This window comes from Talaromyces proteolyticus (genome assembly GCF_021365285.1).
Source record: "Talaromyces proteolyticus strain PMI_201 chromosome Unknown BGW36scaffold_2, whole genome shotgun sequence".
Taxonomy (NCBI): domain Eukaryota; kingdom Fungi; phylum Ascomycota; class Eurotiomycetes; order Eurotiales; family Trichocomaceae; genus Talaromyces; species Talaromyces proteolyticus.
The window spans coordinates 2795032-2817562 of NW_025764278.1; the positions used below are offsets into that span (position 1 = coordinate 2795032).

At 43.8% G+C, this 22531-nt stretch overlaps 7 protein-coding genes across 7 annotated transcripts; 3 read left to right on the plus strand and 4 right to left on the minus strand.

Moving 5' to 3' along the window:
- The first annotated feature begins 893 nt into the window (after positions 1 to 893).
- BGW36DRAFT_96322 (uncharacterized protein) lies at positions 894 to 2890 on the plus strand. Its single transcript, XM_046222730.1, has 2 exons — positions 894 to 1082; positions 1154 to 2890. The coding sequence occupies exons 1-2, from the start codon at positions 1023 to 1025 to the stop codon at positions 2726 to 2728; spliced, it is 1635 nt and encodes a 544-aa protein (XP_046077100.1). The 5' UTR covers positions 894 to 1022; the 3' UTR covers positions 2729 to 2890.
- A 162-nt stretch (positions 2891 to 3052) lies between these two features.
- BGW36DRAFT_423609 (polyketide synthase) lies at positions 3053 to 11555 on the minus strand (the record flags this gene model as incomplete). The annotated part of the gene is made up of 18 exons (XM_046219854.1): positions 3053 to 3973; positions 4030 to 4384; positions 4446 to 4568; positions 4627 to 5042; positions 5102 to 5383; positions 5435 to 6289; positions 6344 to 6369; positions 6427 to 6523; positions 6571 to 8732; positions 8780 to 9073; positions 9126 to 9278; positions 9332 to 9785; positions 9836 to 9948; positions 10012 to 10135; positions 10188 to 10786; positions 10849 to 10909; positions 10966 to 11424; positions 11478 to 11555. 18 exons carry the CDS (start codon positions 11553 to 11555, stop codon positions 3053 to 3055), a joined length of 7572 nt encoding a protein of 2523 aa, XP_046077101.1.
- Positions 11556 to 12473: 918 nt separating this feature from the next.
- BGW36DRAFT_394240 (flavin-binding monooxygenase) lies at positions 12474 to 14089 on the minus strand (the record flags this gene model as incomplete). Its single annotated transcript, XM_046217892.1, has 3 exons — positions 12474 to 13773; positions 13831 to 13874; positions 13928 to 14089. The coding sequence occupies 3 exons, from the start codon at positions 14087 to 14089 to the stop codon at positions 12474 to 12476; spliced, it is 1506 nt and encodes a 501-aa protein (XP_046077102.1).
- A 1118-nt stretch (positions 14090 to 15207) lies between these two features.
- On the minus strand, positions 15208 to 15754 carry BGW36DRAFT_370550 (uncharacterized protein). The gene has a single exon (XM_046215263.1). The coding sequence runs from the start codon at positions 15726 to 15728 to the stop codon at positions 15264 to 15266; it is 465 nt and encodes a 154-aa protein (XP_046077103.1). The 5' UTR covers positions 15729 to 15754; the 3' UTR covers positions 15208 to 15263.
- Positions 15755 to 16285: 531 nt separating this feature from the next.
- Positions 16286 to 17080, plus strand: BGW36DRAFT_394241 (sterol desaturase; the record flags this gene model as incomplete). Its single annotated transcript, XM_046217893.1, has 1 exon — positions 16286 to 17080. The coding sequence occupies one exon, from the start codon at positions 16286 to 16288 to the stop codon at positions 17078 to 17080; it is 795 nt and encodes a 264-aa protein (XP_046077104.1).
- A 1209-nt stretch (positions 17081 to 18289) lies between these two features.
- Positions 18290 to 19214, plus strand: BGW36DRAFT_458216 (uncharacterized protein). Its single transcript, XM_046222002.1, has 2 exons — positions 18290 to 18445; positions 18502 to 19214. Exons 1-2 carry the CDS (start codon positions 18386 to 18388, stop codon positions 19096 to 19098), a joined length of 657 nt encoding a protein of 218 aa, XP_046077105.1. The 5' UTR covers positions 18290 to 18385; the 3' UTR covers positions 19099 to 19214.
- Positions 19215 to 21287: 2073 nt separating this feature from the next.
- BGW36DRAFT_288548 (uncharacterized protein) lies at positions 21288 to 22463 on the minus strand (the record flags this gene model as incomplete). The annotated part of the gene is made up of 3 exons (XM_046210590.1): positions 21288 to 21484; positions 21538 to 21992; positions 22066 to 22463. The coding sequence occupies 3 exons, from the start codon at positions 22461 to 22463 to the stop codon at positions 21288 to 21290; spliced, it is 1050 nt and encodes a 349-aa protein (XP_046077106.1).
- Positions 22464 to 22531: the final 68 nt, after the last annotated feature.

Here is a 22531-nt window from a genome sequence, read left to right on the forward strand (position 1 = left end):
TACATAGTAGGGTTGATTTTTGTGGGGAGAACCTCAGAGGAGATATTGTGCAGCGCTTGTATGCTAGACCAATTTACATTTCTATAGTAAATTAACCCTATTTAATAAAAACTAGCCCTTATATAAATACTGTTTGACGCCCTACCTACGGCCCTTTCTATGGCCCCTCTAAGGCCCTATCCTATAAAAATTAACGCAGTGCTGCGTAGTATCCTCCTCTGAGGCCTCCCGTAAGGGCCTTCTTGAGGGCCTTTCGGAGGCCCTATCTTATAAAAGGTTTATAGGGCTTGTTGAAACTTCCTAACCAACCATATGTTTCTAGTCAGGCCTGCGACATATACTATTATGGGGTTTCTGGAAAAATTGGGCACAGGCCAAAAATTGAAAAAGTTATCACCTCCCTATGGTCCACCGTACGCTTCGGTTGCCGGCCGGATCAGCGACCCCTGCCCGTAGACATCGTATCCCTCAGGGCCACCACAGCCACATCATTTCTTAGATTGCTCTCTATTATACATGTAATCTATTAAAGCTTCCTGAGTTTATTGTTGGTACTATGCAGACTTATATATGAATTGGATACAGTAAAAATGCTTTCCTTGCATTAAGCAGCCTTATTCAAACATTACTCGGTTATTATTTCATGGGATTGTAATCTTATCATATACAGCATTTTCATCAATCTGAACCCCTCCATCGACTCGGCCACTGCGCCAGGCAATTGGGGATCGCGGGATTCGAAACCACTTCTTCAGCTCTTCAGGAGGCAGCAAAGTAGCCTACTAGGTTGGGCCTTTCGACCATCATGCGGAGAAGCCTCGTGGCCGTTATAGCGCCGAATCGACTGCCCGAAGCGGGATCGCCTGCTCTCAGCCTACGTAAACATAAACGACGCCAGCAACAATTTCAATGGCTCAAATTCATTCTAACAACTTGCCCTTGCAATCTGTGTATGCATCATCAAGAATAGATTTCCTTATAGAGAAGTTCTGCTTCGTGCCATTACCTCTATCATTTCAACTATGCCGAATGTCGGCAGGCCGAGTCGGGCATGTCATGCATGTCGAGAAAGACGCATAAAGGTACAATATCCGATCTGAGAAATCTCACTATAAAGGAAAAGATTTAACTAATTTTTATATGGCGTGCCTAGTGCGATTTCATTCGTCCTGCGTGTTCGCAGTGCCTGAGAATAGCCCGGGCGTGCCCAGGTTATCGCAATCAACTAGACTTAGTGTTTCGAATGGAAACTGTTGCTAGCTTTCAATCAAACGTTAGCAGAGATCGACGAAAAACGCATACTAGAGAGATAAATAATACAACCGTCGCGGGGCAGGAGTACAACCCACCAAGGGCTATTACAGGACCGGCGAGGAGTTGTTCGGAATTTCGTCTTTTTTCCAACAGTGTCCTCGAAGTTGATCACTTTCTCTTCTTTCGTACTGTCACGGCCTCAAGTCTAGCGGGGCCATTTGATTTTGGCTTCTGGGCTAAGAGTACATTGCAAGCCTCGCATGTATATCCTGCCTTATGGCATGCCACTATCGCGTTAGGTGCTGTACATCGTGTGTTCATGACTGATATTGCATTACCCTACCGTCGAGACTCAGAAAAGCATCGTAACGTTCGGTTTGCACTCAGACAATTGAACAAATCAATAAAAAGCGTGACAGATATGCTGTCTACACGAGTGTTGACCAAACAGGATAAGATAGTAGTGTTGACAGTTTGCGTTTTGTTCACTTGTCTGTCTACATTACAGGGCTATCAAGAGCAGGCTTTCTTACACATCAGCAACGGAATTAACCTTCTTCATCAGTGGGGATTCATGGACTTGATAAGCCAACGATATTCCGATACTACTATCAACATGCTGTTGTTGATATTCTTCCAATTAGACACGCGGAAGCGGCACATTCGCAGTGGTGTAGAAGTAAAGAATGATGATCAAAATACCGACAACCTTGTTGGTCTTCCTAACTATACACCGAAATCTTTTGCGTCCTGCCTAGAAGCGTATGTTACGCTTGAAATGCTGATTAATCGCTTGGCGCGGCTCCATCCTACCAATCTAAATTCCGAGTTAGCTGTCGACGAGAAGGACATCTATACCCTAACACTTACTGCGTGGGACCATAAATTCAGCGAATACCTTGCTGAAGGCTTAATAAAGATTGAAGAGGATTCTCTTAGGCTCCTTCGCATGCGACGCTTATTCGCCGCCGTGCTCTTCCAGAATTTTGACAAGGACGAACTTGGACACGACGAATTCTTCCATCAGTACGAGGGAATCGTCGGTCTAGCAGCTACCATACTTGAAGGTACGAAACGACCTACGAGCTCCGAAGATGGACTACGTACTGCAAAACCAGCACCAGCACAATTTTCCCTTTCAGTTATCATCTCAGAGCCATTATTATACACCGTGAAATGCTGCCGGGATCTCACAATTCGACATCGGGCTTTGCACCTACTAAAAATGTACCCACGTCGAGAAAGCATTATCGATGGTATTGCTGGGATAAAGTTATTAGAAGCTTATATAGCCTTTGAAGAAAAGTCTTGCCCACGGAGTGGTAGTACGTTAAGTGAATACGACTACTTAGTTCCAGGGTCTGATTGCAGTATTGCTGGATCGGGGATATGCCAAAAACACCGCATCACATTTCAGCAGTTCTTAAAACAATCAGGGCTTGGTGCTTCAGGGGTGGGAAGATGGAGAACATAACGTTTTGCTGTCCGTCGAAAGTAAATAGGGCTAGGCTAATGGGTTACCAAATGAGTCTTTGCTCTGCCTTTCCGCACTCTTTGATTGAATACGTGTATTCAATTTTACTACATCAATTGATGTAATCAATCATCAATATCCGCTGGAAATATTTTTGCATTTCTATTATGTTTCATCGGCCAACTAGACATGAAATTAAAACTGGATTCGAAGCACTTCACGAGTCAGGTATTTATACGAACAAATTAATTCAAACATCGGGAGACGGTCGAATGTATAGCATTAAATAGGGAATATATCCGCGATTATAACAATAAATATTCCTTATGAAGAAACCGCTTCAGTTTGAACGTCTCCTTCCTGTGTCTGTGGCGCGTATTTGAGTTTCAACTTTTCCACTGTCAATCTGGCCAATCCGCCCACAGTCGCAGCCTTTGATATCTCAGTCAATGCGATGTCGATGGATAGCTTACGCCTTGCCCAGTTCCGAATTTCAATTGACATCAAAGAATCAATCGCAATACCGGATATCTCTTCTTCCGTCATCTCTTCCTTCTGACCGTAGGCCGTATGCGTGACTATTAACTTCCCTAGTTCTCTTCGAATCTTCGCCTCAGTCTCGGCCTGCATTAACAACATTGGATTCGTCTCGATCTGGCCCACAAAATCTCTTAGGCCTGCTTCATCTGATTCTGTGCTTTGCTCAGAAGATGGCAACTCATAGTTTTCATATGCCAAAAATCGACGATCATTGGTCCATGGAGGGCGCATTGTTAAAGTTCTGAGTGGCTTGTTAACTGCTAAGCCAATAACCATCCCAGTCGAATTTGGCGAGCTGCTATCAGCATCATGCACAATTTTCTGGGATGACGAAGTCGAAATGATTACTTCCAATGCATCCGTGATATCTTTTTCTTGCAAAAGCCGATTTCCCAAAGACTTCATATGGTCGAGTAGCTTCTGGTCTTGGCTCACAAATCCAATATCTCCCACAGCACCAATGTTCAGCACCGATGCTGGGAAGCCTTTACTGCGCCGATATTGAACGAATTCATCAAGGAAAGAGTTGGCGGCTGAATAATTAGCCTGCCCTGTATTACCACATGTACCGCTCAATGAACCAAAGGCAATGAAGAAGTCAAGTGGGCATTGCTCCGTTGCGGTATGTAAATTCCAAGTGCCAGCCACCTTCGGATCAACAGCTGCAGACCAGTCATCGAGGGTCATTTTTGAGAATGATTGATCCTTGTCTAGTGTTAGTATAATGTTTGACAATGTTCAAGAATTAAAGCCAGCCTTACTCTTAAAACCATCGACAACTGAATTACACCTGCGATGGGTTTTGTACTAATATTGATGGCTCTCTGGACATCTTGCAAATTCTGGACGCTTCCTTGAACAAGTGATGATTGACATCCTTGAGCCTCCAGTTCTTTAAGAAATTGAGCGTGTTCCTCGTGTTTTCCAGCCGACCTTGAAAGAAAGATAAGTTGACGAGCACCTTTTTCCACAAGAAAGTTTGAAACAGCCCGGCCAATCCCTCCAAGGCCACCTACAAGTAGGTATGATCTCTCAGTGGACAGAGAAACATGTGGCTTTGATGACGCTGTGACCATGTCACTTGTATTTTGAGGCATCTTAATAAGTATTTTACCCCTATCCCATTTTAGTCAGTACTATAAACGTTTTTGGGTTCTATTCTGGTGTCAAGGCTTACATATGAGCACCCTTCTGCATATAACGGAAAGCATCGACAATATTTCCAGCTTCGAAAACACGAGTGGGGCGAATTGGTTTTATCTTGCCTTCTTTGAACCAATCCGTGAACTGTGTAAGTAGGCTATAACTCATTTTTGTTAGTAATTATATCGAACCAAGCTTGAGGCGTGACCACATACTCTTTGAAAACAGAAGGGTCCTCTTCAGTAAGAGTGGAAAGGTCGACGCCGAAGAAAGCTCGATTATCCAGAAACAAATCCATGCTAAGCATTCCATGCCCAAGCAAATCTCGCTTACCAAGTTCTATCATTTTACCAAGCTTGGCAACACATCTCCAGGATGCGTGTAAAAGCTTTCCGGATAATGAATTCAAAACAATATTCACACCTTTACCGTTCGTCGCGTGCATTACGGCTGGGAGGAACGAGTCATTTCGCGAATTGAATACTCTGTCACGAGGAATTCCAAAATTGGCTTCAAGATATGCAATCTTCTCCTCATTGCCAACGGTTGCATAGATCTCAGCGCCTATCACCTGACAAACCTGGATTGCAGCAAGTCCCAATCCTCCACATGCAGAGTGAATTAAAACAGACTACCAGAAAGTGTCAGAGAGTAGCCACACCATAAATTGAGAATAGGTCTTATCCTTACTTGACCTTTTTTGAGATGTCCAAGATGGAGCAGAGAGTAAATTGCCGTAGCGAACACCACTGGCATTGTTGCCGCATCCTCAAGAGATAGATCTGCGGGTAGTTTGATACAGCGGTCTGCAGTGACGGTCTTGCGCGTTTTCATAATACCACTACCAATAAGGAGGACTTCATCGCCTACGCTAAGATTTTTCACATTGCTTCCGATCGAACGCACAGAACCACTACCTTCGATGCCAACATCTTTGGTTGACCCAAATACACCCATACTAATCATTATATCCTATGTTTGTAAGCATCACAACATCGAGAAAATATATTCATAAGAACATACCTTGAAATTGAGACCACAATAGGCGATATCGACGTTAACCTCATCTGCTTTCAATTCTTCTTCATCGTCGAGCGTCCACTCGATTGTGTCAATGAGACCGAGCTGCTTCATTGACATTTTCCTTGGCGTATCCTTGGTAGAAGTGGTTCTGAGGTGGTCTTCAATTGCTTTCCACTCGAACCTGCAAATATTGGCAACGTTATCCGATACCATATATTCATATTCAGTCATGGCGGAAGTGGCAGTTTGCTCCCGAAACTTTTGATAAATTCGAGTAACAGCATCGACGGACGTCGAATTAAAACGATCCACTTTCACTGTTGCAAAATCGAGTGACATCTCTCTCCAGAGGCTTCGAGCAACCCCAGACACGAGTCCATAAAATGGAGTTTCACACATGTCTTGATTACCTGGTGTTATCCACAACATATGGGTATTTGTGCAAGCCGAAATGTATGTTTTGAAGCTTTCATAATTAGCTTCAGAGATATTATGAAAAAAGGGTCCATCGAGATCGAGAAGGAAAATTGCATCTCGCGTAGATGGCTGCTTGTCATTTAGAGAACCCCAAGTGACTGTGAATTCCTTTTGTAGCAACCGATTTTCCAGTTCTTTTATCCATTGGTTAGGCTTTGAATGTGTAACAAGAGTAACCCTCCTGTCAGGTACGGGTAACAGAGGCTTTCGAGTAAGCATGCTGGCAGTCATCCTCTGTGGCCATTCATCATCGTAAGCTTGGGCCTCGATTCCAGTAAGCCCAGCTTCTAAAAGTTCGTTATGCCAACGTTCCGGTCTGACATACGGCCTCTCTGTCCTTCCGTCCGCTTCGCCTAGCCACCAACCAGGCAGCAAACCCTTGTCCGCAATCAGCTGAAAGTAAAAATACCATGCTTCTAGGAAGTTTCATACCATTATATAGTCCGCCCAAGGCAGATCTACTAGTGTTAGCCGTTACTTCTATTAGAAAGACTAGTCTAATTTGGGGTGCTCACCGGGACATAGCTCTTGCAAGATAAAACGTCCTCCCGGTGCCAGAAGCTTCTTCACATTTTCAATGCCTGTTTGAAGTTTTGGAATGGCGTGCATAACCTGTAGAAATATTAGTAACTGCTTTAAATAATACCAAGATTACAGACATTTGAGGCAATGATGAGATCAAAGCTTGACAAGTCAAATCCTTGTTCAAGAGGGTCTCTTGCTATATCCAGGAGCTTGCAAGTCATATTCTTATGCTCTTTGAAGCTTTCCTCTGCTGCTTTTAGAAATGCGGCTGAAATATCGGTGAAGGTATAGTTTTGGAACATTGGGACTCCTGTAGATGAACGCAGGAGCTCAAGGGCTATCGTTGTGGTACTTGCAGTACCGCCTCCGATCTCCAGTACTCGCATTCTTGGGTTAGAATGAACAAGTAAAGAAAACAGATGCTTAAACTGAGCACTTGTAGAGTTAGACGAGTATAAGGTTTTCATCTTTTCGTCTTGGAACAAAACTTCCACGGGTTGCTTCTTCCCCAGGATAACATCACTTGCGTTGTCCATGACCTGGCGCATTAGTGCACATAGGTTAAGAGATGCGTAGTCATCAGATTTAACTTGCAACAAAGCTTCATCGTATAATTCTCGTCGGGCTTCGGAAGAGACATTGACCCATTCATTTGCCTGGCTTGCCTTCCAGATCTCCTCACTGTTAGTGCCGATCCGATCAAACATGCCACAAACCCAACTTTTATATTTCTTGAGATGGTCCGTTACGGGCTCCAAATCTTGTAATGCCAACGCAGTATCAATAACACATAGAGAAATTATGGTCGAATAGATTTCCGACTTTCGCCCTTGGGGCAAGAATGGGAGAAGAGACTCCTGAGGAACCAAATCAATATCAGGTCTCCATTGAGGTTGAGAAGTCAGAGGAATTTTTGAGTCTCCAACACTTTGGCTGTCATCGATAGAGAAAAACGAGGCCCCTTTCAGAGAGATCACGGGTCGACTATCGACTGTGGCAGTCACATTTCCAGACATTGTTGCCCCAGACATATGATTGGTAGTCGCTTCTATGGCAAATACACCGGTCGCTTTGCTGATCTCGATAGTCTCAATTTGAATTGGTACGCATAATTTATCCACAACACGAGTCAAGCCCCGCGAAACTGCAACGCCCATTAACTGCAATGTTTGGTCTATAAGAGTCGGGTGTATCGAATAGTGACTTTCATGCCAAGTGCCGTCATCATGGGAAGTGGCATGAGCTAATTTCTCAGCCGGATGCGTTGTGATATTCTGTAGGCCTTGAAAGCGAGGCCCATAGCTCAGGCCTAACTTAGCCATAAAGGCATACCAGAACTTTGATGAAACTTTTCGAATAAAGGGTTGGAGACCTTTTGGTTCTGGGTCATCTTCAGCACCTTTACTGGCATGCCCTTGGCAGTGTTTTATCCAATTAGTTCCATCATAAGCAGAAATGGTGAAATCATAATAGTCAGCATCAGCAATATCTGTCAGACGGGCGGGCTTCACGCTAGTCAAAATCTCTGTAGCTTGCATTTCGTGAAGAAACAATGGAGTTTTGAGAAAAAGATTTTTAACCACGTATCTGTCGCAACCTGTTATTTGTCGGATAGCTTCTCCTGCCATGGCGATATAGCCTGCCCCTGGAAAGACGATATCATTACAAAGAACATGTTCAGCTATCCATGGCACGTCTTCAAGACGCAATATGTTCCTCCAAACAGGCTCAATGTCACTTGAACCTGGCAGCCTAGAGCCGAGTATTTCATGATGAGGGAACTCCCTCAGCCGCCAGCTCTGTGTGGCCCGGGTTTCATGCCAGTACCGCTCCTCATGATCCCAAGGGTAGAGAGGAAGATCCATCAAAAATTTTCTACCGCATGTATCAAACAACCTATGGATCTCGACTGAAGCGCCATGTGAATAAAGGTGGCCCAGAGTTTCGAGCATATTGCGTACTTGTTTCGTACCCCTAGTGAGGGTCGAAACGTAGACAGATTCCTTTGGACCCTTTGTACTTTTTATTATCTGACGTATTGGGCCTGCTAGGGCGGAATGTGGTCCTATCTCAAGAAAGAGTTGATTACGCTGTGCATTCTTCACAATACTACTGAGGGCGGAGGAAAATAGCACAGGGGACTCCAGATTCCGACGCCAGTAAGTAGCATCTAGCTTGCTAGCCTCCTCCAATAGTGAACCTGTGACACTTGAGAAAAAGAGTACAGTTCTTTTTCTCAAATTTATATAGGGCTTGATTGCTTCTTCATATGCGTTTCCCAATTCATGCATATGGTCTAAACTTATTAGCTATGGATATTTTGAGGGATACACGTCAACTTACGTGAATGGTAAGCAACTTTGACTCGAAGCTTTCGACAAAAAACATTTGGTTTGCTCTGAGATATAGCTTTAATCACCTTATCAACTTGTTCGGGGTCACCGGATATAGTTGTACTCTGAAAACTATTTTCGCATGCAATAACAACGCCATGTTGCAAGTACGGCTGGAGTTCTGCTGAGCTCATACTAACGGCTGCCATAGATCCTAAGCGACAATTTCTGGCCATTTGCCCACGGTAGTAAGCCACAATAATGGCTGACTCAAATGTGAGCGCATTCGATGCGTAGGCGGCGGCTATTCTGATTAACATCACGCATATTCAATACGAGAGAGAGAATTCGCTTACCGATCTCGCCACTGGAGTGTCCAACAACAGCATTAGCTTGAATTCCCCAACTAGACAAAAGGTTGACAATGGCGATTTGAACAGCGGTGCAAAGGGTTTGTGACAGTTCCGCTTCGTTCACTCGAGAGTCATCACCTACTGCCAGGAGCTCCTCTGCGAGAAGTTAGTGGGCTTTGAATCAGCGGGAAGGGCCACAAATTACTTACGTTCTATTGTCCACTGAGGCGGATCATTCACTGTCTTTAAAATGTCGTCCATTTTCTTGATATCGCTTGCGAATTGATCATAATTCTCCAGCAAATCCTTACCCATGCCTGTCCATTGTGCTCCTTGTCCAGTGAAGACGTATGTGACAGACGGAGAAAAGTTTGATTTGTTCACGGTTAGCTGATCTGGGATGTGGATCTCGTTCTTGTTTCCAATTAAGAAAGTCCGGTGGCTTAAATGCTCGCGGTGGAACGCCAATGTGTATGCTAAATCCTCTATATCTAGCGACTGAGATTCCTTGTACTCCTTCAATAGGGTGGCTTTGCTTTTCAAGGCAGATGAACTAGATGCAGATAGAAGGAGTAGGTGTAACGAATCTTCTTGTGGCTTGATGGTTCTTGTAGTGGTCCCAATTACAGGCGGCAGAAGTGATGATGCTGACTCCAATATTACCTAGTCGGATTAGTTCGGTTCAATATATGATTCAGAACGATGAGAATTACATGAGCATTTGCACCTCCTATTCCAAAACAGTTCACGCTAACTCGTTGTTTTCGATTTTCAGGCCAAGGCGTGGCTTCTATCGGAACTTGAAGTCGAGCTGATTTGAAAGGAACTACATCAATTATTTGTCAGATCTCAAATACCACAGAACAATCAACTCAAGGGGTACTCTTACTCTCTGGACTAGGATCCTTGAAATGAGCGTTTGGAGGAATCACATTTTTCTCCAAACTCAACACCCCTTTGATCACACTAGTTAAACCCGAGGCACCTTCTGAATGGCCAACATTTGGCTTGACCTGATGACCGTTAATAAAAAAAATACAGTGTGAAGTATTATAGCACACATACCGCGCCGATATATACGCCCTTACTTCCGAAGAGATCAGCAACTACGGAGACTTCATTTTTGTCCCCTATAACCGTACCTGTGCCATGGCATTCAAAAAAGGCAGTTTCGGTAATATCATCAATACCTGCTCTTTCATAGGCTTTTTTAATAAGCCGCTTCTGCGACTCAGAGCCAGGTGTGGTAATGCTGGGTGTTTTGCCATCGCAATTTGTGCTAGAAGAACGAATGATAGCTCTGACAGGATCACCAGCGCGAAGAGCTTCTTTCAATGGTTTTATATAAAGTGCATTCACAGCCTCTCCACGTCCATAGCCATTAGCTGCAGCATCAAATGTCTTGCAAATTCCGTCTGGAGCCAAAACTCCATTGTCGGACATTGTAGTTGTCATTGTTGGCGTAAATATTAGATTTGTTCCCGCAACAATAGCAGACGAACAATCTCCAGCCTGTATAGCGATACAAGCTTCATGGAGCCCAACAAGAGAGGACGAACAGCCAGTTTGTAATGTCATACTAGGTCCTCTGAGGTCATATTCATAGGATATGCGATTTGATAATGCAAAGTTTCCAGTACCCAGAACATGATAACGATCAATCCCTAGAAAAATTCAATACTAATCAGAAAGTTTAATTATCTGTTTGGTTTCAAAGGCCGCTTACAATGTATATCTTTACTATTCAAATCGAGCCAATCTTCACCATAAACTCCGACATAACAGCCCTTTATACAGTGTTTGTCAGTATCGTTTTTAAAGTCAGCTTCGAAACTGTACATACGACGTTATCTCCTCGCCATCCAGTCTGGCCGGCGCTTTCCATGCATTCCCAGATAACTTCCATCAACAGGCGTTGCTGTGGATCCAATCTCGCGGCTTCGAACGAGCCAATAGAGAAGAAACCTGTGTCGAAGAAGGCAGGGTCCTCTTGCAAAAAATAACCATACTGTGTTTTTACAGAGTGTTGTTTAGACTCATGATAAAACGCATCAACATTATAGCGTGTGCCGGGGACTTTGCAACGCCCATCCTTTTTCTCAATCAAAAAATCCCAAAATTCCTTGTCCGTCCTAACTCCTCCTGGAAGCCTCATCCCCATGCCGACGATAGCGATTGGTTCAAAATTGGCAGAAGATAATGGCTCATCATCCTGTGAGCTGGCTGGCGTGGATGCACGGTCATGAATTGAGGTAGATGAAAGTGTGGTTGTCGGAGAGGGACTTCGAAGATTCCCTGGTGCCTGTTGAAGTTCTATTAGCTGTGCTATCTTCTATTTTAATCCAGTTCTCTTACCAAGCCTCTCATAGCATCATCGAGAGACAGCCTCCCCGCCATATCACCTTCGATGTGCACAGAAGGATAAGCAGTCATATTAAAAATAGTATAATACAAAGATCCGAAGGAGATCAAAGTAGCGCAAGAGAATATGGCTCCCTCCCTTGCTATGAATATACACAGAGACGAGTATTTGAAGAATGGAAGTTCAGTCTAGAGTGACAGTCGTCGTTTATCGCCGTCACAGTCGCGCGCCTTCCTATCTGAGAGCAGGTTTTGTATTGTACTGTATCGGATGTAAATTACCATACGCCGTAATACACGACTGGGACCTACACGCTATCTACGCTAAGGTTTAGGGCTCAATGCGGAGTCAACTATCAATTTTTCTTGACTATTGCTTTCTTTCCTTTTTCTTGTCGCTTTGTAGAATCCTCCGAATGACATCCCTCTTCAGGAGATGCCCAAGTTTGAGCGGTGCTCGGTATGCTCTTTCCGACCTAGCCTATCGGAAATCATGATTTTGTGATTGTGTGGAGCTGAGCTGTGGACCTTAATCGGTCGCCAGGGACAACTACTGTCATGCAACTATGTGCTCGGGCATACCGACCAGAACATTGAAATTCAGAAGACTCCTGCACTTTGGTTATTAGATTATCATGTGCTGAGTTCAGGCCTACTTATTGGAAGCCTCAATTGATGTCAGCGCTATTACATCTAGACCAATTGGTCCCTAGCTAAATACCCAGTCTAAATCGCAATCACGCTTGAAAACCTGTCTCATACCTTAAATACAAAGGTAAATATCACAACAGGGATTACAACAGCAGCACCTGAAAGAAACCAAGACCGGACGCTTGATCTTCCATTGGAGCCGGACCCCTTGGCTGTGTAAGTAACTGTCCAATCACTCCAATTGGGAAACGTCATGCAGTATGTATTGTAGAGATGAGAAAACCTGTGTAAAAACAGTCAAGATGTTAGCACTATCACAATAATAATGGGGTTTATAACTTACGGATATGCGGTGCCGTTCCAACCGGTCTTGCTGATATACCAATTACTACAGCCGGTTTTCCACACGCTGCCATTCGATGCGTCTTGAATCTTCGACGTCCATCTTGTACATGCGTCTGTTTTGACTTCACATGTGCTAATATCTCCCATGATTATAGGCTTCAATAGCTGAATGAGATAGCCCACTCCATTCTCGATATTGATTAGTACACTGGTATGACCGTTGGTTGAATTTGGACCTCCTAAAATGAAGAGATTAGGAAATTTATCGACTGCAATTCCCAAGTATGTTTGCGGTCCGCCTCTTTCTGTCCATAGCCGATGTAGTTCAACTCCGTCTCGTCCCGTAGTCGACATGCTAGGGTAAAATGTAGATATATCATATCCCGTAGCTAGCACAACAATTTGCGCCGGTATTCGTTTCTCTAGGCCACAGTGTCGATCTTCTAAAACCACTGCATTCTCTTCAAATACCTTCAGATTTGCAGTGGTAAGATGTACACGTGGGTCATTGAGACTTTCATACCAGGCGATATCCTGGACAAATCTTTTGCAGCCGACTTCGCAGTCTGGGGCGAGAATTTCATGGTATTCAGCAGGAGCTTCCCGATGTATATAACGTAAAACGTGTCTTTTGAATCTCGTCCTCCCAATCGAGCTAGCAAATAGAAGGTAGTAGTAGCTTTCCGTTATCACAAATATGATCATGCGAGTAATCCCCGCAAGAAACGGTATGTGCCGTGTCAGCCATGGCATGTATTGCTCCCACATGCTCATGAGCCTTTCCGATATAAACTTTGGCCTAACCCACGGAGCAGATCGCATCAATTGAGTGACAGATCCCGCATTATGAGGAGATGCCAGCAACGAAGGAACCACCTGAGCAGCAGTGCAACCAGAGCCCACGACTATTACATCTTTGCCTTCCAAATTTAGAGAGTCATCCCAATCTAACGTGTGTATAATTCTACCACCGAACCTATCGATTCCAGGAAGCTTCGGGATATTGGCAAGATTTGGGCTGTAAAATTTTCCAGCCGCAATTATAACGACGTTCGCGTAAAGTGAGAACAGTTCTCGTTCTTTTTCCCTTTGCAGACGAAATCCCGATATCTTCCACCGACTTGAAGATTCTTCCCAGTTCAAGTCTGTTATCTCAGTATTGAACTGGATATTGTTTATCATTTCGTATTTTTTACAAACGCCGTCAAGATAGCATTGGATCTCTTCACCTGAAGGCGTGAGAGTGGACCATCCTGTACTCTGAGCAAACGAAAGCGAGTAGAGCGGCGCAGGACTATTCTCTTCTTATCAGTTTCATTCTTGATGTGTTTGGTTATCAGGTGTGATATACATATCGCAAGCAACACCAGGGTATCTTTGCTTTCTCCAGACGCCCTACACTCAATTAGCAATTGAATCTAATCTTGTACCAAAGAAATTCGGCATACCCCAACTCCATCCATACGCTCAAATATCTTGAATTGGCTAAAACCAAGTTTTTCTTTGATCCGGCATCCAGCTGCAATGCCAGAAAAGCCAGCGCCGATAATGGCTATTGGGATAAAATCAATTTCCTCGACGGAGGAGCCATCTCGACCGGTATCCTTCATCTTTGGCATTATTTTAGTATGTAGAGGCATGAACTATACTCTGTATAGGCTTGATTGAGTGTGTTTATGTTATAGGATCGGCCTCACGGTTTAGAGTATGGTCTTTCTTGTCAACCTCGTAATAAAATAAGTAATAATGCAAGGTTGAAGATGGTAAAATACCGTATTGTATATTACATGTATGACAGCGCACGAGAGCCCGCCCCGCAGATCGGCAACTATTTCTGCCGGCAAACTAACTCCCGAAGCTAAAATGCACTCTTTTAGCCCTACATCTGCTGACGCCGAAGTATGTGTGCATATCACACTTAAGTCGTCTCAAAATAGGTTTTTTTCCCGAGTAAAAAGTGCTTACAATAATTGTCGGGTTAGCTGACTGGGCTTTCCCAATACGGCCTAAATAAGCGAGTGGTCTATACTCCTTATCGATATCAAAATACGCATACCGTTTTGTTACCAGTTTAAATGTGCATGATGCTAATAAAAATGGAGTGATATTAATTCCGAATCTATTCTTCAAATTCAGCCTAAACTTAACGACTATCTATGTAAACAACAAATAGAATGAAATATTTAATATTCCTCGAAATTAATCGTTACACGAAAGCACATATCCGACCATTAGTATGAGCGCCATTCCCTCTCGGGAATAGATCAATCCTAAATAGATGTGCGAGTTCTTTAGGTACAGGAACTATTACTAGTCACAGGGTGCAAATACGAGGTTTCTGGTTTCGTAGTCCCCAGAGAAGGATACAAGATATATTATTGACTCTGAAGTTAAACCACATAACAATAAAATTCGCGATCTCATTGACTCTCATCCAACCTCAAGCGACTCGATACGAAAGAATGTACAGCTGAGCCTCAAGAATGGCATATCTCCCTGAAAAAAGACTAACTTATGAAACTTTCAGTACCCCGCCTCGTAATTAGAAGAGAAACTTTCCTCCCTTGAACACATTGATGGTGCTCTGGTAAGTCTTGTCCAGCTCGGAGAAAGACTTCTCGAACAAAGAATGGTTGGCGGCAGGAATCCGTTCTCTAGCAATCTGCTCGAAGATGGTCCGCTCATTCGAGAACATGCTCAAGAACAAGGAAACGAATGGGTTGACACCCAGAGCTCCAAACTGTGGCGCCTGAACCCCGCATGTCAGCAAGCGATATTCAGGCATCAAATGGCAATGGATTGCTTTCTCACCTTCGCGGCGGCAACTGAAAGAATGTTGGTTACAGATTCGTGTAAAGTGTCGATCTGGTCCACGTATTGCTGAATATCTTCCTCTGGAACTTGGCCGCTGCCGTCGATGAGTTGTTGGGCTTGCTTGCAAGCTTGCTGGACGGTGAATATCTCTCGGGCGCATGTGAGAGCGCCCATGTATCCGCCGTGGAAGCTGTTGAGAGTCGTACTTGCACTGTCCACCTGTTGGGCCAAGGAGGTGAGGCCAGTTATCGCATCTTGAGCGCTGTAGGCAGCATAGCTTGAAGGTAGAGAAGCTGAAAGGACAGCAGCTAGCACTGCAGTTGAAAGAGTCTTAGGTACCATCATGGTTTCGGTGATAAATACAGCAATGTAAATAGAGTAGCAGTTAAATAGATTGATGTTCGGAGCTGGAGTTACTCTAGGGAAGAAGGCCATCAAATGTATCTGAGAAGGAACATCGGATTACTGTCTGGTGGTCAAGCTAATCGGCCTAATAAGCCCCAACGTGGGACGAGTATTTTTATTGTACCCTAAGACCGTATCAATCAAAATTACGACATGGTGTGTTTGGGTGCGACTAGCGCCCCTGCAGAGATGCAGGAATGTTCACTAGCCGCTCTACATCCTGTGCTCTAAAGCTGATTGATCATGAAAGAATGTACTAATTTCGACTATTGGCTCTTTTTGGTCTCGTCACGTACGGGGTACTACTGTACCATCCTTCACCTTTTAGTGATCATCTGGATTACGTATGATTTGTCATATCACCTGCCGAATAGAGATGGTCTTTTCAAAAACCTACGGTTCTACGGAAGGCGCTCTAAAGTGAATGTTCTGCATATATCGTATGTAGTCTATATGTCTCTTTCTTGGAAATAATCTTATTTTCAACCTCACAGCAACTTCATCAGACAAATATTCAGTGCTGTATCGTCAGAATGATGAATTCAACCATAATAACTCATACCAAGCCCTATTCTACCATCGTATCAATGGTTTCAACAGGCTTAGGTCTTGTTCAAAAACCCATCTCTTCCCTCTCGACGCAATGGGCATATATCGCCGACACCTACTCTCCAGAGACCATTGAATTTGTCGGTACATTTTCCACACATTTCGTCGCATACTGGCTAGTCTCCCTGGTCTTCACAATCACCGACCTCATTCCAGCAGCTCAAAAATACAAATTGCAATCCCTTTCCAAACAACCGTCTGGGAAAGTCCTCATAAAATGCTTTTTCGGTGCGCTAGGGAACCAGATTCTCACATCAACGCTTCACTTTCTGCAACTCTTTGTTCTCAGGCGCCTCTTGCATATCAGAGCCGTATATAGGATTGAATCTTACCTCCCATCCGTCCCGGAAATTCTCGCCTCCACCTTCTTTTGTGCGCTTGGAAGAGAAATAGTATTTTATTATGGCCACCGGCTACTTCATCACCGGCTTATTTTCCGGTACTTCCACAAACAACACCATCAATTCACTACACCTGTCGCCCTGGCGAGCGAATACTGTCATCCAGTTGAGCATATAATGTCTAACATCCTTCCCATAATCATTCCGCCAACACTATTACGCGTGCACATCGTGACATTCTGGCTCTTTATTACTGGAGCTATAATGCAAGCCTCCATTGCGCATAGTGGATACGACCTGGGGAGTATCTTTGGGTGGAAGCCCGAGATACATGATTACCATCATTCAATGTTTAACGTCAATTATGGGCTTCTGGGTCTGATGGATAGCTTGCATGGCACAAGATATACGGGCAAGCAGAAGCAGTCTTAGTAAGATACATTCCTCCTATCATCGTATTCAATGATTTCATTTTCTGTTTTCATTCTCAGTCTGTAAACACTAAAAATAGTGGGTAATATTTAGGGAGTATTGAAAACTTGTGTATATCAGCGGAGAAGTCAAACTCGTACATCGCTCTAATCTCTATAGACGAGTCATGAAATCGTGCTACAGCCCCTTCCCATCACCAGACCAGCATTGTTGTCTATAGATTAGCGGCTAAGTATGTAGGATCGGCGCGGTTGGGGACGGCCCGCGCCTTGGATCCGCCCAGGCGATCACCAATCAACCATTTCTACTAAAGTTTTCAACCTTCTACAGTTTTACTCGGGCTAGCTAGGCTGACTATCAACTTATGCATGAACCTGGAGCTCGCCAAGACAGACTATCGCCTTTTCGAGCCCCGTATTGATACATGTCCCATGCCACGTACATTTACTGTGACGATACTTCCTTCGGTGGGGGTAAACGTGGGCATAACTCCGACTTTCCTGGCCTATCGCTTATATTCACACGTCGTTGAACTCGTGGCTGGGTGTACTGACTGTCACGTTGCATTATCTTTCCGCTGATTCTGATGATCTGATTTTTGAGCTGATATGCTAGATCGAGCCTGCAGGCAAATGACTCGCTAGTAGTTACATGATTCATTTAATTATTTTATATTGGCTTTGTGTTCACCACGCTTCAACTAGTCTCTAAGAAGAGTGGCTTTAGTCAGCGCTAATCTCGAACACCCAAGTTTTGGCCTACATTCCAAACTAACTAATCCTAACCGCCATGATTCTAGATAGATACCAGATAGTAGAATTCTAAATTCGCTTCGGCTACTGTTGGTCGAAACTCGTCTTTGTGCTAGCATCTCAATTAGTGGTTGTATCCATGCCATTCCGTCACATCCAAGAAATGAGAACTCGATCAACCCCTTGATAGTCCAGCCCAATCCATCATTCTATCCACAATGAAAACAGCGTAATATGAACTATCGAGCGAAGATCTTTCAAAACTGGAGTACGATTGCAATTATGCTATCCAGAAGAAGTATGACGAATATCACAGCTAAATGCTGTAAGTTTCTGTAACTGTTGTCATTGTCGTATCTGGAAAGCTAATAGCCCCTGAAATCATATCATTGATACAATCCTCAAGTGTCTACTTTCTTAAATCTAGATATCCCCTGGTCCTCTAGGTTTACAACATGTTCATTCACTCATCTCTTTGAATCTTACGTTCGCTTCTATCTATCTGATCTATAAAACCGACTCTTTCTTTGCTCTTACCAACAAGCCAACAAAAATGAAGACTATTGCTCTAGCTCTCTCCATTCTCTGCGCTGTTGCAACAGCTGCTCCTACTGTAAGCTCCGATATTCTGTTCCAGGGGGTTCACCCGACTAACAGCAACAATTGCAGCCCACCATGGGCCACGGCCTTGTCGATGTCACTCCAGACATCCAGGTCGATATTAGCCATGTCGCCAGCAATGACGAAATCCTCAGTCCCCGAGGGGAGGCCAACCCTATCGTTGACATTCTCAATGGAGGAAAGGTCAAGGTCGTCAAAAATCTCGACGACATTAATGTTGCTAAGGGACTTGTGTCCGGCGCCAATGGCCTGAATGCTCGTAGCTTTGAAGTTGCCGAGATCCTTGAGGATGGCACCGCTGCAGTTGCTGGCAATGGTAAGAACATCCATGTCGCTCGCGAAAATGAAATCATTGATGTTCTACACGATGGCACTGCTATTGTAGCAGGAAACGCTCAGAATATTCACGTCGCTCGTGGCGAAGTCGCCGATATTCTTCACGATGGCACTGTTGTTGCCGCTGATAATGCCAAGAACATCAATGTCGCTCGCGACAATGAAGTCACTGATGTTCTTGAAGAGGGCACTGCTATCGTCGCTGGCAATGGAAAGAATATCCACTTTGCTCGTAATGACATTGTCGATGTGCTTCATAGTGGAAAGGCCATTGTTGCTGGCAACGCCAATGACATTACTGCTGCTTAAGCTATGATAGATTGCCAATTCAGATAGCTCCAAGTCTATCAGGGATTGAATAATCGCTCCAGTACTGTATAATTCAGATTAATATATCAATGTAATTAATGTCTATATAATTCAACATGCAACTTGATCTAGCAACTGATGATATTGATATCGCTTTTTCTATATCAATTGATCAATTGAGTCTCCATTCCAGTCACTATATATTTCAATGTTGTATTTGAAAGCGTTGTCAGCACAAGGTGCATCAATTGATATATTAAATTAAGATATCCCATGTCGACATTATCGGGTTGACGGATTATTAAACCCCCTTTACTTTCCCTTGGAACTTGGGTCGACTTTTCCGAACAAAGTACATCATGCATGAAGCTTCGCCGGCATCGAAGCGACATCACGCTGGCCAGGAGGTGAATGGCAGAGGGTCGCTAAAATCCCATTGCCGAGCATCGGCGGCCAAATGTCAAGTCTGGTCTCCAACATGTATCCCACGAGCCGCGCAACTCCGGCCGTAGAGGCTTACCCAGAACTTAGACCAAAGCTCAAAAGTGAGAAAATAGTAGAAAGCTGCCTGTTTCTATCTTGAACATCATAAACAGCACACTACAGCCGGGCCAACACCCTCCAACCTGTCAGATAATACCAAAATCTTGAAGAGGTCTGTTCAAGGGAAGTAGGACAGATACTACAGGCTCCATTTTAGATGATAGCTAAATATAAACTAATCATTCTGACTATGTTCTATTATAATGAATTGAACAAGGATCCTAATATTATTTTAATAAATCTAAGACTAGTAGAGATTAAGACATTCTTTAATTAGATTAATATCCAACATAAGTCCAGTGGTTATACTACTATATCTGATAATGAGATTAGGCTTAATTTACTTGATAAGCCATACAATCCGGCAATAATAATAACAAGTTTCTTGATAAAGGCGACTCAGACTATGAACTGAGTGACATAGGTGAATGCGAGTCTAATAAAAGATCATACACATATTAAGACCAACCTCAACAATCCCAAAGCGGAACCCAGAGATATGGCAGACAGTATAATTAATAAAGTTAGATACAAATCTGGCAACTCCGATGATGATACCTTTATTAGCAGTGATTTGGGCTTCAGTGATACGGATAGAGACGGCGAAATGACGGATCTAGAAAGCGACCAAGATTACGAATCAGATATATCTAACGTTACTGACGATGAATACCTCAGTGACAATGATGAGATAGGAACTATCCTTTAGAGACACATTAATTTTCGGATTGTATATAACTTCTGACCATGCCGACCCAATATACCCATTACGATCATATCACTCATACCAAGAAAGAAGATAGGAAACCTCGCATATAAGTCAAATTCCTTGGCAATTGAACTCGTGACCTGACCTTTTTCTTTACAGCAAGAGATTTGTCATCGAACATGAGAGTAGTCCCCTGTTTGACCTACTCAGTCAACTCCTTTCTATGGCATTCCATGATGGGATTTTTGTTGTGAAGTTCAGGGACGTTGAGTCGATAAGGTACCGTCCTCGGTTCGCGATCAAATTGCAGACCATGACTCGAGCGCTGTCAGGTATTATATTAACGAAATCGTTGAATTTGACACAGCGGCAGCATTTTTGAGACGTCCGTCTAATGAAGCGGTCCAAAGGGAAACTCGCCTAGCGACGTTTATGGCAGATATATTCGCCCTGACTGATACCACTGATAAACAGAAACAATGGATATCAAACCGCCGTTCCATCCGACGTCTCAGAGAACTGTCCCAGAAACTGACAGTTAAAGTCAGGGCAAGAGGTATCGCACATGGGACGCTGCTAAGGGTACTGCGATCCACGATGCTAAGACAGAAATAGAAAAGAAGATTAAATCGGAAGCTGACGAAATTACAGGATATAATTTAAAAAAAAAAAACCGCCGGAGACATTTTCGTGATATGGACATTGCTCTTTTCAATGCCCAGTTGAACAACGGCTCTCCCCCGGCACTGGTGGCAAAGATAACACAACGGATCTAGTCTATTCCCGAACGGCGCACATATTCATCATTATCGCGACTAGTCTGATAACGGACGAGGTTTTTTCTGCTTTTTTGGTTCACAAACAGGCATTTTGACCGGAATTTGTGTTCGCATTGAAGTCGCCAGGAGTTTCGATGAGACTTTGGATTGTATAGGCTCTACGGCCCGGAGAAAGGCCTCTCTTCTCCATTCCAGCCCACTCGTGGCCAGCCATCTGGTAGTGTCGCGTATGGGGGCAAATTGTAGCGGCCTTTGCACTCACCGGTCGTACAATTCGGAAGATCGCACATCCCATAGACCTTGCAATAACAGTCTGCTGCGGAGGGACAATAGACAGGATCTTTTCCGAATATGACTAAGGACGCAACATAAGCACTACACTCAAGGAGACAGAAAATGAAGCCTTACTGTGCCAGGAATACTCGAAAAAACGACCACTCAGCCCATCCTGAAATGGGGTATTTAACAGCCATTCTCGGAAACGTATATAGTCATCCTTGGGTCGCTGCTGGATTGCCTCCCTTGTGGCGGCGAACTGTGAACAACAGCTGACTCCGACTTCAGTAGGGACGGGATGACCTGGTAGCAACTCCTCAAAAACTTGACGAAAAATTTCTCCAGTAGCCTGCTCATTGTGTTCATCACTAATAGCCTCATCGTTGAATGGATGGATTGCTGCTGGACAACCAAGTACCCATACACAGCGCAGATTCACGTATCCTTCTTCTTGCAAGTAGGCAAATTGCAAGTCACGCAGCAATGGAACGCCGTCATAGTCAGGGTTATCGTTGTGCCATTGGAATCTATCAGCATGCAGAAAGACAGTGTTGTTTGGGAGGTTGTCATAGCGGTCAATGATGTACCTAGTCTTTAAGTGAGTAATGAGTAATGACTCATAATAAAGAGCAGGAGGGGAAAAAAAGGAGTGAACTGTACGTTAGATAAACCATTGCCTCGTGACCTTTATTCCGCGGTACTGTCAATGATGCTGTCAAGTCATTGACAATGTAGATATTATGTTTCCAGTCAGGAAAATATACCGAGTACCAGGAAGTGTTTTGTTCCTTCAAGCTGGCAACCACTAGCTCTATATCGTGGTCACCCAGTATCGGCTCTTCGTTATGGTTGCCGAGTATCAGCTCGATAGTGTTTGTGTCGAATGTTGATTCCGCTGGCACAGGTTTGTCATTTGTGAAAGGGAACGCAGATACCAACGAGTGGATAACATCACTTGCAACCATGTGGTGCGAATAGAATACAATAAGAAAGGAAAGAAATGCGCTTGTGGTAATTATGTACAAAGCTTTCAAAGCTCGTAGGTCGAGGGACAACATCGCCGATCAAGGCATATTAAGAAAATACATAAAACGAGATGCAGAAAAGGAGGGAAAAATAACAAAAA